Source organism: Typopeltis vanoorti, chromosome 3 (assembly GCF_054136105.1).
Source record: "Typopeltis vanoorti isolate ZY-2024b chromosome 3, IOZ_Tvanoo_1.0, whole genome shotgun sequence".
Taxonomy (NCBI): Eukaryota; Metazoa; Arthropoda; class Arachnida; order Uropygi; family Thelyphonidae; genus Typopeltis; species Typopeltis vanoorti.
The window spans coordinates 37,801,179-37,821,060 of record NC_143551.1 but is presented as its reverse complement, the minus strand read 5'-3'; the positions used below and the strand labels follow the sequence as shown (position 1 = coordinate 37,821,060).

The 19,882-nt window shown below is 35.7% G+C and overlaps 1 protein-coding gene across 1 annotated transcript in view; it reads left to right on the top strand.

Annotated features, from left to right (window-relative positions):
* LOC150108058 (cystathionine gamma-lyase-like) overlaps positions 1-19,638 on the top strand; it is a 131,903-nt gene extending 112,265 nt beyond the window's left edge. The window contains exons 10-11 of the mRNA XM_090415554.1: positions 5,617-5,755; positions 19,433-19,638. Of these exons, the coding sequence (XP_090271680.1) occupies positions 5,617-5,755; positions 19,433-19,453 (160 nt within the window). The 3' untranslated portion in view covers positions 19,454-19,638. The remainder of the gene's footprint in view (positions 1-5,616; positions 5,756-19,432) is intronic.
* The last annotated feature ends 244 nt before the right edge of the window (positions 19,639-19,882 follow it).

Genomic DNA, 19,882 nt, shown 5'->3' with positions numbered 1-19,882 from the left:
TCCCCTCAGTTATTCATTATCTATATGGATCACATTTAGGATATCAAAATTGGAGATGTTAATGTCAGCCCTTTGCTTTATGCGGATGATGTTATACTTCTAAATAAATCCGCTACAAGCTTGCAAGATTCCCTGACTAAATTGAATACCTGTTGTAATAGATATGGTATGGAGGCCAGCATTAAAAAGACAAAGACAATGAAAATAGGTAGAATTGTTGAAAATATCAACTGTGTTGTGGACGGGGAACCTGTAGAACAAGTAAAACATTTCAGCTACTTAGGCATGATTTTTAATGAAGATGGTAAATTAAGTATGGAAATAGACAACAGAATCAACAAAGCTGGTATGGTAGGAAGTCAGTTGAATAAATTCATATGAAATAAAAGAGAAGTTAGTCGGAACACTAAATTAGCTGTATGCAAGACATTGTTCAAACTAGTTTTAACTTATGGATCTGAGAGCTGTGTCAGAAGTAAAACACTTGACCGAAGACTAGAGACCACTGATATGAAAGTCCTGAGAAAGATTAGAAGCATGAACAGATGGCATCAATGGCAATATTATATTAAAAACGAGGATATTAGGAAAGAACTTGACATTGTCAGCATTCAGGAATGCGTTAGCAGAGCTAATCTCAGGTGGTATGGTCACTTAAACAGAACGGGCAAAGAAAGATTAGCAAAACAAGTGTTCTCTGCCAGGTTGTCAGGAAAACAACCCAAAGGAAGACCAAGATATAGGTGGATTGATATGGTCCAAAGTGCCTTAGACGATAGAAATATAAGATCTGATAATGTTGGAGTCTTGACAAGTAACAGACTGATTTGGAGGAAAATTGTAGATAGGAAGTTAGTAATGATGTAAAATTTTCATGTAGTACTATCATATCCCATACATCCCTTGAGGGTACATATCAGGAATTTGATGATGATGATGATCTGCTTTTGATGGTACAAGCAAAGTTTTCTGTAGTATCCTTATTTTTCAGTTAATTTATATTATGGCATTTTCTTTTATTCCTTGATTTAAATATCTTTACTGATTTCATTTTTATCTTTGCCACCACCAGTGTATATGGTCTGTGTGTGCATCTGCCCTCTCCACAATCTCACATCCTTCAAGTGGATCTCCACATGATCTATTTGGTTTCTGCTCTTTCTGTCTGATAAGATCTAGATTTATTTATGCATATTATGCTTAAATATTGTACCTCCTATGATTTGTTAAATAAGCAGAAGTCTTGAATAATATTCCATTTTCATCTTCTAGACCTTCCTTTCCCATCAGAAGTAGATCATATCTGTTTTACTACCCCAAGGCTCTATCTTAAGGTGACACTTTTTGCTATGAAAGTTAACTCAGTTACTGAACAGCTTCATCCCACTGTAAGTTTTGCTCTATATGTTGATGACTTCATGATTTATTGTCACTCTCATAACATGAGAATAATCGAAAGACAACTTCAGCATGCAGTTTATCCTCTCTCTCTGTGGGCACTCTAGTAATGCATTCAGATTTTGAGCAGAAAAAAGTGTCTGTGTATACACTTCTGTCGAAAATGAACTTCACTCAGGTCCTGAATTAAGAATGGGACAAACTGTTATTTCAGTAGCAATAGAAGCTAAGTTCTTGGGACTCATCTTTGACAGAAAACTTGTATTCCTTGCACACATACCATCAACTAAGAGAAAAGTACAATAGACCATTGAATCTCCTTCACACTCTTCTCTACAGAATGGCGTGTGGATCATTTGTCATCACTGCTTCGTCTTTATCGTGCACTTATACATCCAGAACCGGATTATTAGTCTGAAGTCAGTTGTTCTGCAAGGCAGAATAATCTGCAGTGATTGGATCCCATCTATTATCAGGGTATAAAGATAGCAACTGGTGTTTTTTGCACATCACCCACTCATAGTCTGTGTGGAAGCAAATGAACTAGCTCTATCGCTTAGACAGAAACAGTTGTCTCTTAATTATGCCCTAAAAATAAAGTCTCTTCCAGAGCATCCTACAAGGACTAGTCTCATTTCTCTGCATTGGGAAGCTCAATATTGCACACATCAGACTGCCATACGTCCTTTAGGTATGCATGTTAAAGAGACTATGCAAGTTGTTGCATGAATATTGATGCCATTGCCTTTGCCAAACATAACAGCACCCCTCCATGGCAGGTTTGCACTACATCCTGCTCCTTCTCACTTTGTCAACTCTCATACTCCATCATCTGTCTACCTGCAGTTGTTTAATGCACACAGAGCAGCTCACTCTGATTTCTTGTCCATCTGTCCTGATGGTTCAAGAACTGACACCTCTGTTGGTGTTTACTGTTGTTTACTGATATTGCTATCTTCAAAGCATCCTACCATATAATTACTACATATAATCCTACCATATAATTACTGCAATCAGATTCCATCTGATTGCAGTAATTATACAGTTTGCATGCCATTCATCTCACACTTCTGTACATAAAAGAAAGCCGCTACTAAAAATGTGTAATTTAGACAGACATTGAGTTTTTTACAAGCTATTTCCTCTCCTTTGTATAATCCACATCCAATGCTGTGTGGTGTTACATGTTGTACAAAATGAAGACCATTAATTTGATATTCGATTGTGCAGAATTAAGGTAAACGAGACTGGATGCAGCTGCTAGATCAGCTGATGCTTTTTCCACGTACTGTTTGACAGTTTATAAGATCAAAGTTTATTGCCCAGTGGCAGTCATTATGGCAGGAAGCACTGACAAACAATTTACATGATATTAAGTCTGAAATTAAGCATTGGTCTAGTCAACGTAGAAAAAAGGGAAATGAGAAATAGGAAGTTGTTCTTGTTAGGCTCTTCATAGGTCACAGTCATCTCACACATTCTTATTTATTGAGAGCTGATGACCCACCTACATGTGAAAAATTGCAACATGAGTATTACCATGTAATAGATATGGTATGAAGGTCAGCAATAAAAAGACAAAGACAATGAAAATAGGCAGAATCATTGAAAATGTCAACTGTGTCGTCAATGGAGAACCTGTGGAACAAGAAAAACATTTCAGCTACTTAGGCATGATTTTTAATGAAGATGGTAAATTAAGTATGGAAATAGACAACAGAATCAACAAAGCTGGTATGGTAGGAAGTCAGTTGAATAAATTCATATGGAATAAGAGAGAAATTAGTCGGAACACTAAATTAGCTGTATACAAGACAGTGTTCAAACCAGTTTTAACTTATGGATCTGAGAGCTGGTTCAGAAGTAAAACATTTGACCAAAGACTAGAGACTGCAGATATGAGAGTCCTGAGTAAGATTAGAGGCATGAACAGATGGCCTCAATGGCAATATCATATTAAAACAAGGATATTAAGAAAGAACTTGACATTGTCAGCATCCAGGGATGCATTAGCAGAGTTAATCTCAGGTGGTATGGTCACTTAAACAGAATGGGTGAGGAAAGATTAGCCAAACAAGTGTTCTCTGCCAGGTTGGCAGGAAAATGACCCAGAAGAAGAGAAGACCAAGATCGATTGATAGAGTACAAAGTGCCTTAGATGATAGAAATATAAGATCTAATGATGTTGGAGTTTTGACAAGTAACAGTCTGATTTGGAGGAAAATTGTAGATAGGAAGTTAGTAATGACGTGAATTTTTCATATTGTACTATCATATCCTTACATCCCTTGAAGGTACATGGCAGGAATTTGATGATGATGATTATTACCATTTGTCATGTTCTGGTGGGATGCTTGCACTTCACACGAGGAGAGAAAAATTAAATTTTTACTGTCTAGCCAAGCCATATACACTCAGAATGTTATCAGACTCGGACAAAATGCATAACATGTTTAGCTTTTTACAATGAATTAATTTATACAAACACATTTGTTTATAAATTTTATTTATACATAAATATTGCATTGCTTAACTTAATTTTTGTATGTATGTATTATTTACTAATTTATTTCTGACTATTTATTAATATCTTGTGTACTGCTGTAACCTTTGCTACTCTTGTCTCTCTCTCTCTCTCCATAGTAGGTCATAAAAATCTTTATTTCTTTCTGGTCAACACTGTTTATAGGGTAAACAGTGTTTGTCCTATAAATAGTGTTTATAGGGTAAACACTGTTTAGTATCGTAAGATTTCTATGTTTGTCTTTGAATCTGGCTTTTATTATTCTTTCTGATATTGGGTTCCATTCTAATAGTGCTTTTCTTGCTTCTGCTATCATCATCATCATCAGAGCAGCACCTCTCCTATTTTCTTCATCCTCAGGGTTTCCAGAATATACAACATTTGTTTGATGTTAATCTAATCTTAGCAAGTCATTCCATTGGGTTTCACTTAATTCTAGTGTTTGTATATTTTGTATCTATCCATTTCCTTTGCTTTTTGATGTGCTTAATCAGATTCATATGTTGTCCTGATGTTCCAATATCCAGTTTTGGTCAGAAATGTGGGTGTGAAGATATCCTTTCCAAGCACCTTCCACCTGTTCACTTCTCTAAGGGAACTTTTGACAACCTTCATCATTTCCTCTGGTGGTTCTTCAGCAAAAATAGTTAGATTTCTTTCAGTACTTGAGGTTTCTGCAGTGGGAAAATGTTCCATGTACTGTGATGCTAGCCACAACTCCCCTTTCTTATCTGGACTTGGGACTGGCAATAGAGGAGTTAGCAAAACAAATGCTTGAAACAAAAATGACATTATAAAAAATCCAGACTAAGAGGAGACCAATATAAAGGTTGTTGATACAATTAGGAGCACTTGAGAGATTGAAATGTAAGAACTATCCAAATCAGAGACTCGACAAACAGTAGGCTAATTTGAAGAGAAACTTGTAATGAAATCTTGTGTTAATTTGGCATAATATATGCACTCAGTAAATTAATCATTTGGTATAACTCACCTTCAGTTGAAAATTCCTGATAAAGATTCTTTGCATTTTGGGTAGGATTCGAATCCAGGTCTTTCCAACCAAAGGACTTCATATATACCAACTGAGCTATGGAGGCTCTTCCATATATATGTGAATTTTATAGTTACTTTACAATTTATAGAAATTGTGAAATTTATATAAATTAAATTTAGAATCTACTTTTTAGTGGTGGTTTGTATATATAATAATTTAGTTGAAGTATATTTAATTTAATTATAAATTTAATAGAAAAATAGATTATTATTATTATCTACAACATGGCATGCTTTGCTGTCTAGACTGACAGGAAGTAAATCATTACTATGATTATTAGTATGCCATTCTGTACACGGTAATAATCCCCTCTAATTTTCAAGGTCAGGTTAGGAATTGATGGCTGTAACAAATAAGGTAATCAGACTAAACACTAGCTGAGAGAATAGTATTTATTCTAAAATTAAAAATCGTAAGATTAGGAGTGGTGGTCCCTTCAGTAAATAGACAGTGCTGCATAAAATTATTGTTTCACAATTATGATGCGCAAGAAATAAGCATGCAGAAGGAGTTGTATTATTGTTTTGCATTATACACATCTGTCAGAATTTTGCATTAGTTAGTTAAGAAGGATCATTACTAAACAGTTATTATTGTGATTTTTATTTTAAAATCTAAGCCATTATAAATTTTATAGGTCTCTTATGACACATGCTTCAGTCCCTGAAGAACAGCGTGAAAAACTTGGAATCACAAGTAATCTGATTCGTCTTTCTGTAGGTCTCGAATCTACAGCTGATTTATTAGAAGATTTAGATCATGCTTTAAACAATTCTGTAAGTAACAAAAAATATCATTATCATAATCTTGTATTTCTTAGAAAAATATGAATGGATGCAGACTCTATCAGAAACCTTCAGTAATTATCTTCAGTTTAATGCTGGAAAATAATAAACACTAGAGGAATATCACAAGTACTAGTTTTAATTAATATATTTATATTTTGAATCATACATCATCAGATTTAAAAAAATAAGTAAAAGGTAATGTGCAAAATATAGTAATTGATATTACATATATATTTTGCAATATAGCATCATGTGATCTTAACAATAAGTTGTCACTAATTCATTTTAGAAATTATGGACTTTACAACTGTGTTATAAATAACTCTCTTAATTTCCCGACGGTTCTATCTTCATATTAAGATCGAAACGTCGGAACAGTGATTTGATCACCAGTTATTCTACTACCATGACCTCTAGTGTAAAAAAAATAAATAAATAAAAAATAAAAAATTACAAATTAATTAGTTATTTAGAAACTACATCAAGCTGAATTCTATTTAAGATAACATGAGAAAAAACATTCTTTCTTATAGTCTTCTTTCAGTAACAATGATGTCCTATTTTTAACATTACAATTGTTATTTTAGATTTAGGATTCTGGATTACCTACAGTCCTGTTTATAGTTAACTCTTAGAGAGAAAGGTTCTGTGGGTAGAATATGTGCCTTCCATATGCTTGGGATTTTTAGACCATCATTATTGTTCAGATTGGGGTGGTTGATGGGAATCTCACAGGCTTCCTTAAATTTGCTTTCATACCATGTTTTGGTGTGATGTAAACAACTGGTGTAAAAAACAACTTTACATAGAATTGATTGGAAAAGCACCAGTTGTTTACATCACACCAAAACATGGTATGAACGCGAATTTAGAGAAGCCTGTGAAATTCTCATCAACCACCCCAATCTGAACAATAATGATTTTCTAAAAATCCCAATCATATGGAAGGCACATATTCTACCCACAAAACCTTTCTCTCTAAGAGTTAACTATAAACAGGACTGAAGGTAATCCTAAATCTAAAATAAAATTGTAATGTTAAAAATTGGACATCATAGTTACTGAAAGAAGACTATCTATAAGAAAGAATGCTTTTTCTCATGTTATCTTAAATAGAATTTAGCTTGATGTAGTTTCTAAATAATTAATTAATTTGTAATTTTTTATTATTTTTTTTTCACTAGAGGTCATGCCAGTAGAATAACCAGTGATCAAATCATTGTTTCTCTAGCTTACTATGTGTAATGTAACTGAGCTTGTCCTTGTATATTTGTATATACTCCAGATGAAGATCGAAACGTCGGAAAATTAAGAGTTATTTATAACGTGGTCGTAAAGTCCATAATTTCTAAAATGAATGCTGATCATCGTGCAACACTAAAAGAGTGTTGTCACTACATTAGATAATACCCAAGTAAGCTGTGAAATTAGAAGTAATCTGCAGGAAACAAAATACTCAGTGTTGTGAACTTTGTTAAGCAATCTTCGCCGTTAGGCACGATTTCTGATTCCTAAAATATCCTTTCATTTGTTATCTTCCGTGCCAACTGTTTATGACAGGGTTGTCTCTCACTCTCAAACTCATAGAGACTAAGGAATATGTATTGTAGGTGAAAAGCTTGCTATAGGGAATTTTCTATTCTACAGTAATTTCTATGGACTTGGCTAGATTTTTGATATCTTTGCATACTGTGATGGTAGTTACTTTGGGGCAGTGAAATCGCAGAAATTGGTTTCCCTCTGATAACTGAGAATTCCAGAAAATCATGTGTCCCACTTAATAGTCTCATGCCTGACACCACATCATTGACTTCAGCCACATGACACCACATTAAGCAGATGACAAAACACTATGCACATAAGAAAACAGAAAATTTCAAGGGGGAGGGGACTCAAAACATAACACAATTAAAAAGAAAATGACATTATTAACAGGAAACATTCAAGAAAAATAAATGCAATAAGTTATATAATACAAAACAAAAGAGGCAAACATCTTCATCTATGTAAACAATCTAATTCCCTGTAAATTTCATGAAGTTTTCCGCATAACAATTAGAACATATTTACTAGGTATAATACAATTATTACAAATTCTAGTGGAAAGGCTTAGACGTTGGTTTGGCCAAAGTAGGACAGCTTACAGCTGCAAGGGACCTGGTATACACCAGGTAGGTCTAGGGTGGGGGGAGGTTGGTCTTTAGTGGAGCGGATAAGGGATGCCAATTTCTTATATGGTCTGTAACAAGAAGTTAAGCAGTGTTTTATAGGATTTTTGTAATTTTTTCCGAGGTGCCTCTGATATAGGGTATGGTGATGGATTTAGAGTAATCCTTGTTGTGTGTGTGGGGGGGGGAGATTGTGATTTATTGGTTTCAATATTTTTTAGATTGTTTTGGGAGGGTAGCCATTGGCTGAGAAAGTGTTGAGAATGTGGTTTAGTTCTGTGGTTAGGGCATTGTCATTTGAACAGATAAGTTTAGCCCTGTTGTGTAGTGTCTTAATGACACCATATTGTTGTGAGGAAGGGTGGTGGGATTGTTGGTGAATGTATCTGCCTGTATGGGTGAGTTTTCTATAGACTGAGAAAACCAAGGTTCCATCAGGCTGGTGGGGGTGACTAGTGTATCTAAGAAAGGAAGGCAGTTGTTTTTTTCTTCTTCCATGGTGAATTTGATTCTGGGGTGTTGGTTGTTTAAGTGTGTTAGGAAGGAGAGGAGTGCATCAGAGCCATGTGGCCATATAGCGAACACATCATCTACATATCGAAGCCAAATGGTTGGTTTTTGTGGGGCAGAGTTTAAGGCTTTCTCTTCAAAAGTCTCCATATAAAAGTTGGCCAAGGGTGCGGAGAGTGGAGAACCCACGGCTGTCCCCTCTATTTGTTTGTAGAATTTTCCTTGCCAAACAAAATAGCCTGAGTTCATTGTGAACTGAAATAGGGCTGTGATATCAAGAGAAAATTTAGCTTGGATTAGCTCTAAGGATTCTTTGAGTGGGACATTTGTGAATAAGGAGGAGACATCAAAGCTGACCATTACGTCAGTGTGTTTGAGTGTAAAGTTTTCTATGCTGGCTTTGAAGTGGGCTGAGTTTTTTTTATGTGTGAAGGTGTGTTTGTTGCCAGTATAGTGTGTGAGAGCTTTGACCAAATGTTTAGCTAGTTTGTATGTGAAGGAATCAATGCCATCCACTATGGGACGTAATGGCACATTTTCCTTATGTATTTTTGGGAGTCCATAAATATGGGGGGGGGGATATGGAGTTAAATGGTTTTAATTTGTTAGTGACTTCCACAGGCCAAGAAGTGACCTTTTTAAGGACCCTGTGGAGTTTTCTAATTTGTGAGTTGGTGGGATTGTACTCGATAGGGAGGTAAGCAGCCCAATCTAACAATAGAGCTTTCAGCTTACCTGTATAATCCTTTTGGTTAAGCAATACTGTGGCGTTCCCTTTATCCGCTTTGGTGATTATTATTTCCTTGTTTTTCTTTAATTCCAGTAGAGATTTAATTTCTTTAACGAGCATGTTGGCTTTAGGTGGTTTTGCTTTGGTCAGAGGGCGTCGAGTGCTTCAGGTTTCACAATACACGACGAAAGGTTGACTACCGTCTTGGTAGGAAGTTGCGGTTTTGAGATCGTGTTCTTCTTTATTAAATTTTCAAATTTTTTGATGTGTCAATCTCGTACTTTTTTAAATTCTTTCTCCGCTGCAGTGCACGAGATGTCGTGCAAAATAGACTACATTTCATGTCTTAAGGTGCTTCGAGTGCCTGGATAGCTAAGTTAGCATCACTCAGGAAATGGCGAGTAGTAGCGATTTGTTCCCTGAGCAACGCTTGGCTGGCACAATAATAAATGTGAAGAGCCTTTTGCAAAGAGAACTGGTGCTTCAATTTAACACAGTTAGGAATTACCTGGTTATCATGCCAGACAAGCGTTGCTCAGGGAACAAATCTCTACTACTCGCCGCTTCCTGAGTGATGCTAACTTAGCTATCCAGGCACTCGAAGATGACCTTTCAAGCACCTTAATCCATGAAATGTGGTCTATTTTGCCCGACATCTCGTGCACTGCAGCGGAGAAAGAATTTAAAAAAGTATGAGATCGACACATCAAAAATATGAAAATTTAATAAAGATAACCAGGTAATTCCTAACTGTGATAAATTGAAGCACCGGTTCTCTTTGCATTTATTATCGTGCCAGCCAAGCGTTGCTCAGGGAACAAATTGCTACTACTCGCCATTTCCTGAGTGATGCTAACTTAGTTATCCAAGCACTTGAAGATGACCTTTCAAGCACCTTAAGCCACGAAATGTGGTCTATTTTGCACGACATCTCGTGCACTGCAGCGGAGAAAGAATTTTAAAAAGTATGAGATCGACACATCAAAAAATTTGAAAATTTAATAAAGAACAACGCGATCTCGAAACCGCAACTTCCTACCGAAACGGTAGTCAACCTTTCATCGTGTATTGTGAAACCTGAAGCACTCAACGCCCTCTCACGTGGCCACAACTTTGCCATTGCGCACAGAAGAATACCTGCAGAGGATATTATGATACAAGTTGAACGCAGGATACGCCACCTTCCTAACCACGTCGCCAACGATATCAGACTGGATGTGGCTTGTGTTCTGACCAAAGCAAAACCACCTAAAGCCAATATGACCATTAAAGAAATTAAATCTCTACTGGAATTAAAGAAAAACAAGGAAATAATAATAATCACCAAAGCGGATAAAGGGAATGCCACAGTATTGCTTAACCAAAAGGATTATACAGGTAAGCTGAAAGCTCTATTGTTAGATTGGGCTACTTACCTCCCTATCGAGTACAATCCCACCAACTCTCAAATTAGAAAACTCCACAGGCTCCTTAAAAAGGTCACTTCTTGGCCTGTGGAAGTCACTAACAAATTAAAACCATTTAATTCCATATCCCCCCCCCTCCCCATATTTATGGACTCCCAAAAATACATAAGGAAAATGTGCCATTACGTCCCATAGTGGATGGCATTGATTCCTTCACATACAAACTAGCTAAACATTTGGTCAAAGCTCTCACACACTATACTGGCAACAAACACACCTTCACACATAAAAAAACTCAGCCCACTTCAAAGCCAGCATAGAAACCTTACACACAAACACACTGACGTAATGGTCAGCTTTGATGTCTCCTCCTTATTCACAAATGTCCCACTCAAAGAATCGTTAAATACACAAAAAAACAACTGCCTTCCTTTCTGAGATACACTAGTCACCCACCAGCCTGATGGAACCTTGGTTTTCTCGGTGTATAGAAAACTCACCCATACAGGCAGATACATTTACCAATAATCTCACCACCCTTCCTCACAACAATATGGTGTCATTAAGACACTACACAACAGGGCTAAACTTATCTGTTCAAATGACAATGCCCTAACCACAGAACTAAACCACATTCTCAACACTTTCTCAGCCAATGGCTACCCTCCCAAAACAATCCAAAAAATATTGAAACCAATATTTTTTGGATTGTTACCAATATAGGGCTGAGGCAGGACAGCCAATATCAGAATCACAGAACACAAAGACTACATCCGGTTCCACCAGTACAGCCACTCTGGTCTTGCAGACCATGCTCTGGATACCCACCATAGAATACGGTGGAAGAAAGCCACGATCATTCACCGTAGTAAATTCACCTCAGCCCTAAGAAACAATCCAAACCTCAACAAATTTGGCTGCATGAGATTGCCTCAAATTTGGGAAACCTACATCAGAAGACCTCAGCCCAATCGCCCAAGAATACCAACATTGCCCGCTAGGGGGCACCAGTAGGACTTTAGGAGAAAGAATAGCTTCCTGCTTCGTCCTCATTTACTGTTTGCTGTGCCTGCGTGCACGTGTCTTGCTCACAAGTTCCTGTTGTAAACGGCAACGTGACATTGCCAAAATATTGGATTTGTATTAAAAAGTTATTTTGATGTATATCCTAGTCTACATTGTTATTTCCCTAAACTATTTAGTAATGATTATTACAAATATTTCAAAAAACAAAAAAAGGAAAAATTGCTCGATTAACAGGTCAGACACAATGGACTATAAAGAGAGGAAACTTACTCAGTAGCATAATATGTTAGATAATCGAGGGATCTTCAAGTGTGTTAAATGCATAATTGTTTTATGAGCACAGGAGCAAAAGATCAGAACAAGAAAAGCACACTGCATTACAGCAGTCTATTCTGTGTGCTGCCCAAGTAATGAATGTTGACAATTCCTTATTTCTAGCTGTTGTCCTCCCCCAACCCAGATAACATTGCCACCATTCAGAGAAGTCACAAAGGAAATATAGAGGGAAAAATAGCATGTGCTGGTGCATGCAAATGATGTTCTATGCAAAGCAACTTGACATGTACCTCTTAATTTTTGACAAAGAGCAAACTCGTAGCATGTATGTTACAAAAGCAGGTGGAAAAAAATACTGAATCACTGTCCACTACTACCCAGTCAGCCTCTGACAACTTATAATTAGTCTCTGGTACTGTTTCAACTAACTGGTGTAATTTTGTTAAAACTGAACTGTTTTGAAAAATTCCAACTGTAGTTTTTCTTTTGTCGTTTTAGGTATGAAAAGTGTCAAGTTTTAAAATTATGAACAAAAGATAAAACACCATTTTAGACAGGCAGAATGTTACAAGGCCCAGTTAAATGCTTCTAAACCAGCACAAAGCTTATGAGGTGCAGTTAAATGCCTCGAAACTAAAGAAGATTTAGAAAGAAACTGATAGACATTGCCCAACAGTATAAGTCTTTGCTTGCAATTATCCTGTAAATTATTATAACTCAGTTCTTAACTTGTCAGAAGAGAAGTTCATTTCAGTTGTTCAAGACATATTCATTGGGTGGAAAAACACAGAGCAAGAAATCCACATAAGTTCAAGGTACATAAAATGTCTATTTTCATCACTGGCAATTTAACTTATGAACTTTCTTTGGTTGTTGTCAAACCATACCTCATCACCACAAATACAGACATTTCTGATAGATTAGCAAATAGAACCTTTGGGTTAGCGGAAAGCATTGAATTTGAAGAATGCACATCCAGCATTGTTTCATTGCACATCTATTTGTTAAGAATTTAACCACGCTGAGTATACTCTACTGTGAAGTTACTATTGTCTTAATAAGAACTTCTTTATTTCATGTCATTTTAGTTATATTTAGATCTTTGATTAATGTAAATTCATGTATTAGTTTATTAAATGTTTTAATTTAAATTGAATCTTGTGCTTGCCTGAGTTCATTTCATTGCACCGCTCATTTTAACAGTTCGGATCTAAGCAGGAATTCTATTTAATGTGAAAGTAAGGAAAGATTAGAGAACCACGATTGCTATATAGCTTAAAGGTAATTTTGATTAAGGAAAGTTCTGTCTTATTTAGATTACTGTAGCATTGTACTTGCTGATGATTGATTCCTTAACATTATTCTTACCATGGACACAGAGTGGTGCAGCAAAATATAAATTTTCTTTGTGTTCGAAAATGGAATCAATCAGCAGAAAGAATTAGGGAATTACCGACCTCGTCGATAACCTCCCTTATTGTTTAACTCTTGTACAGTATTACCCACATAGAGATTAGGCCTAGACTGTCTCGTGACTGAATATCAAAAATAAATTGGAAACTGCACTAGGTGAAAAAGAAAACACAACGAAGAAGAAAGACATAGAATGAAAGCCAAAAGGCTATTTTTCTGGCAACCTTAATAATAATGAAGGGGATACAAATCCTTTGTATTTTTTTGGTATGAAACTCATAGATCTTAGTCCTAGTTCTTAGAGTTTTGCTTACTGGCAGATAAACATCAAAGGATTTGTATCCCCTTCATTATGAAGAAGAAATGGCTTTCTGGAATTATTAATTATTGGAAAGAAGACCATCTCCGAGACTTGTACAGGTACTACATACAGTGTTGCAGTAATTACTTATGGACAATTATGTAGTTGCTTCCATCATCAATTTTGTGACATTCATCTTCCAAGTTTATTCCTACGTTTGTAAATATGTTTCACATCAAAATGCCACATTGTCACACTGGAATGTTACCATATGACACCCTTCTTTTATGTTTAATATAAGCCTCATGTAAACTTGTGATTATTTTACATTTTATTGACAGTGAAATGTGAAATTAAGTGGAAGTTTTTTCACTTGGCTATGCTACCAATTATATATTTGGTTTAATCCTTTATCCAAGTATAAGCAAACAAAATTTGCACCTGAAGTATTTTCAGGACTGGGGCAACTCATGGCAAAGGTGGTATAACTTCTCATCACTTGCCTTAGTATCCCATAATGCAAAGCACATCTCCTTGCAGACATGTATAATGCTATGCATTAAGGGAAGGGTAACTACCCAGACCAGTTTCTACCTTTATCGAGGTCTCATCAGTGGGAGCCAGACCCAGAGGTGGTGATATTAAGGTGGAAGTAATGGAGAAGTCATATTTCCATATATAAGTTGCCAAAAGGTGTCACACCTTATCATTAAAATTCTTTGGATTTTAATAATAAGGTGTGGAAGTTTTTTCATAGCATAGCCATTTAGAAAAATTTCCTCTAGTCACTAACTAGATTTGAAACCAAGTCTTCCTTCATGCAGTCAAGTGCCGTGGTGTGCAAATGCCACACAATAATGCTGTAAAATGATTTGGAGATCATAATTTAGGATTGTAGAAATAGATATTCTAAAGGTTTTGTTTTGGGTACTTGGAAGATTTGTTTTCACAAAATGAGAAAGATGAATGCAATGTCAAAAAAAAAAACTATCAGCTAAAAAAAATGGAGAAAAAACTAGAGCAGAATCTAGAAACCCCATAGTTGCATGAAATCGAAAGATCATAAGATTGGAATTTGATTTTGTGTCATACACAACCACTTGAAACTTGCCAAATTTGACAATGACATTTGTCCAAAGGTGGATGACATAAACAATATGATTCCTTTTGATTAACTGTGGGCATATCCATACTGATTATTATTCACTAGTTGAGAGCTTTCCAGCTAGCATAGAAATTGTGTGTTATTGATTTTCTCCATTACTTGAGAAAGTATTGAAGTAAGAGAAATTGGACTGTAATTTCATGTAAAGATTTGCTCCCCTGGAATAGATTGAATATGGACTAATTTCAAAGCTGCAGGATGAATACCATTGAAATAGGAGAATATAGAAAAGCATAGAAAACAATTGCAGAAATGCTATCATGATCAGAAGACCTTTTTTTCTGTGTAGTTTGAACAAGATTTTTGATCTTTCTGGCAAAAAAAATTGAAAGAGACATTGGATGTTATGAGTTTACAGTAATAGAAGGCTGTTTCTGAGATCATTAATAGAAGTATCTGAGGAAAATATAAGAAGCCAGAAGAAGATAGCTGCTATTTGGATGTGTTGATAATTTGCTTGTAAGTATTTTTAACTTTTTTTAGTATGGGCAGAGAAGGAAGATGATTTCAGCACAAACCACATGTACATAATGCTTGATTTGGAACCGAAGATCCACACATTCAAACAGTCTTGACTTTTCAAAAATAAATAGACTTTATGTTGTGATCTGAATTGGCTAGAGAACAAACACCATTCCTTGTATAATTAGAAGGTTCATTGTTCAGGAAGAGATCAGGAGAGAGTTTTGAAGATGATGAGTTTTTAATGACACTTGTGGCATAATAATTTTTATAATATATCAACCAAAATTTAACTGGTCATCATCAATGCATCATCATAATCACATGGTGAAGCTAGAACAGAATGTTAATCTTATTTACAGAGGTGAGCTATGTGCTAGAATTCCACCTTGTCGGTGGTTATAAAATAAGATTACAATTAAATCCAAAATTAAAAGTAAGTGATTTGAAATTAAATTAAATTTCAAAGCTGCAGATCTTTTTTCAAACTTTTTTGCAAATAACCTTTCATGGCTGGGAGCAAGATTGAAACTGAGATCATGTATGTTTTTTTTATGTTGCTTGCACTCACTAAACTAAACATTATTTGCAAATTTATTGTGTTTTGGTGTGGGGCAAGGAGTTTTTTTTGTTTTTATCAATTTTATGTATATTTTTTGTATTTTTAATTTATTTTTTTACATGGTCGAGAAATCCTGCTCTAGAGATCAAACATGGAACTTTTTCAAGCCACTTCAGGCTTCCAATAAGCAGAGCAGTATTGGGTGATGAAATTCATCTTCCACCTAAAGACAATCACAAACATCTGTGCCCACAGTGAGATTCAAACCTGCAGCCTGTTAGTTGGAGAGCGAGTACACTAACCACTCAGCCAACTAGACCAGTTTGTGAAGTGGGTCTAGAAATTTTGGGTAGGTCTGCCTTTTCTTGCATGTAATTTAGTTCTCTTTGCCTTTATCATGGTGGTGTAAGGTAAGATGCATTCACATGTAATAATGGATTTTTTGTTAAGCTGTATGGAGGATGCTAGGTAGCAATTTGCTACGAAAAGAAAACTCCCAATTTAGGTAATTTTTTGACTAATTAATTGTGGATATTTGTGTGTTTATGTGTAAGTGTTGTAGTGTTTGTAATATGTAAGCTTGCTTGAGTTTATTTATAAAATCACTAAACTTAGAATGAAGTATAGTAATTGGCATCAAAAGAAATGTGATGATGGCTTTGTCTTTACAAGAGCTAGATTTCAGTAATTTCATGAAATGTTGAGGTGTATTTGTTAGATTATGATAATGAATTATAGATTTTTAAGGTGGATGGAAGGAGGATGTGTGAAGTGATGAATGGATGGTAACATAGCAGTGATTCAAGGTGATAGTAGTGAAAATGCAACAAGAAGAATGGAGGATTCATCTAATAGTAAAGGAAGATGCTGGAAAATAGCAGCAAATAAGTAGTAAGAAAGTTTTGTAAAAGCAAACAAGCAATCTGCTGAACAAAACAATCGATGGCAGCAAGAATGGAATAAATAATATGAATGTACCAAAAGTTGGGAGTAGCAAATGGAAGGAGGCAGATGTGGTAAATATCATGGCAGGGTGCAGTAAGACAGAAGAAGATGCAAAAGATGGTGAAATGGTAAAAATATTAACGAGGAATGGTAAAGAAATCACAAAAGATATAAATGAGGATATTAAAAAAGAATTGGTAAGGTCGAGTTAATGAATTAAGGTGTATGCAGAGTGAGATAGAACAGTTAGAAAAGAGATTGGTATTTGGAGGTGTAAGAAGAAAAGTGACAGATGAGTCAGAGTTGAATGATCACAGTGGAATAGTGGAAAGTAGTTTAATGTACTGTATGGAGACTATAGTGAAAGTTGTGAAAATGGAGCAGGTTTCAAAAGTATGTCTGAGGGGAGCAACAGTAAGAAGAGTGAGGCTGTGGAAAAGAGAAAATGCAGAGGAGTTGATTGTGCTGGTTGGAACTAATGACTTGCGATTAAGGGAATGTGCAAAAGAGCTTACTGTGCCCTTGACGTGGTTGTTCAAGAGAAGTGACAACAGGAACAGTCCCAGAAGAGTGGAAAGAAGGAAAAATAGTTCTGCTGCATAAGGGGAAATCCAAGTCGCTAGTGTCGAACTGTAGGCCAATGTGTATATCAAGTGTAATGGTGCACGTATTAGAGAGGCTGGTTAGAGACAGAATACAAACATGGATTGATAAGGATGGAAATCTTTCAAGAGAGAGAGAGAGCAGCATAGGTTTGTTAAGGGAAGGTCATGCTTTAATAATTTGGTTACACTTTATAATAGGGTGACTACTGTATTGGACAGAAGAGATGCTTATATGGCGATTTACTTGGATTTTGCTAAAGTGCATTTGATTGCATACTACATGATAAACTACTGTTGAAATTGGGCAGGAACTAAAGCTTGGTTACAAGGCTGGTTGACTACTAGGAGCTAGTGAGCTGTGTATGGGGATGCAGATCACAAAAAAGGAAGGTGATAAGTAGAGTGCCACAGGGTTCCGTTTGGGACCACTGCTGTTTAACTTATATATCAATGATATACTTCAGTGTGAAAGGAGTATTCAGTTGTTTGCTGATGATGCTGAATTAGGAAGAGCAATATTAGAACATTCTGATGTTTTTTTTTACTAGAGGATTTGAATATGCTTGTGCTTTGGGCTGAAGAATGTGGATATCGTTTTGATGTTGCTAAGTGTAAAGTTATGCACCTCAGCCAGAGAAGATGGAATGAGGTTTACCACATTGGAGGAACTTTGCTTCAGGAGGTGAAGGAAGCAATGGATCTTGGTGGATAGGGAACTGAAGATCAAGGGAACACATGGCAAAAGTTGTAAGGTTACAAAAAATCACTGCTATAATATGAAGAATGCTGACATGTACGGATGAGATGATAGTTCCACTCTATATGCCTATATGGTCAGTTGGCTATATTGGTGATAGGGAAACATTGAGGAGAGAGAGTGCAAATTGAATAACTAAGACTGTCTCATGACTATGGAATACTGAGTATAAGGACAAATTGAGAGAATGTGGTCTTCAGAACTTGGCAGATAGGAGGAGTGATGTGATCGAGATGTATAAGGTGGTGAGGTGAGCCTACCGAATAGATACAGGGGAATTATTACATAGGATAACAGGTGATGCAAGAACTAGAGATCCCTGAAAACCGTGGAAGGATCACCTGAGTAAAGAGGTGAAAATGAGATTTTTTTGCTTGGTGGGTAGTGAACGAGTGGAATGTGTTGCTGGAGTGGGGTGCTCTAACATTGAATGTGTTCAAAGCAAAGTATGATAGTTATTGTGGTTCATGAGTATTCAGCCCTCTTGCGATGAGTCTTTGGACTCTATGGAGGCTAGAAGTAATGCTAATACTATATGTATAGAGAATTTTTCCCAACTTTTCTTTAAATCATATCCTGTGCAGTGGCCACACAAACCACTTATCTGACTTCCTCCAAACATGACCACCAGAATAGTGGTAGCAAGATCCACTAGCTGGCCTGTCAGCCTCATTGTTAGCATTAGATTTGGTCCATTGTACTGTCTGACAGCCAATCGGCAAAACAGCTATTTTAAAGCTGTGTTTTCCCAAACTGTAATTAAGTCTTTAATGTTGTTACCATTTAAGAATACAGTGTTACTAAATTTACTTTACTGAATTCTGTGCTTTACTTTAGTACAGAATACTAAATTGTTCAAGCAACTGACATCATAGTCTTCCAGAAAATATTCAGAATGAAAAGAAATGAAGCCTAAGCCTTCTCTCGAGGACAACTTCCTTTCATGTCTAATCATGGAAAGCAAGGTCTCATCTTCAGTGATGTCTGGAAATCTCTAATCAAATCTCTCAACATAATAGACTTTCAACTTCTCCAGCAATAGCCTCAAGGCTATCCAAAGAGACAGCTGATACATTCCATGCATCACTATTGTCTTGTTTTAATTGTTTCTGTTGTAATGGTTTATCTGAGTTTTAATTTTTTTTTTGTCCTTTTGTGACCTACCACCTTAAAGAAGCCACTAAATATAAGGATACAAAACTATTTGGTAAAATATTACAATGATTATTAAAAATTATAGTTGTAAAGTTGAATATGAAATAAAAAATTTTTTATTAATACATATTATTTTTATATATTTTATGTCATAAATAATGCCATTCTTATATTTACTTTTTAGCAAAACATAAAGAAGAAATAAACTCCTTGACCTTTTCAGTTGTCAGTGCTTCTAAGAACTGAATTTGACTGATTACAGTAGTTCCAGAGTGGTGCAGCTTATCAGATATTTTGTTAAGCAGTTTGTGAATAAAGTTCACAAAGATACTATGCCTGGGTAAAATATGCAAATAATTGTAAATTGGGTAAATAAAGTTTTAATCTCTGCTTGCTTGTTAGATTTTGATACCATATGGTAAGGAATGATAAGATACATACTTTCTAGGGTTATGGATATATAGTGGGTGGAGCTTATTTAACCCTTCTGAAGTATATAACATAGATATATCTTACGGGGTTATAGTACAAAATTCTTAAAACCTTTATTTCATAACTGTAAAGCTGGAATTATGAATATTTACTTTAAAGACTTAGAAAATAAATTTTCTACCATATCCCTCATGTTATTTTC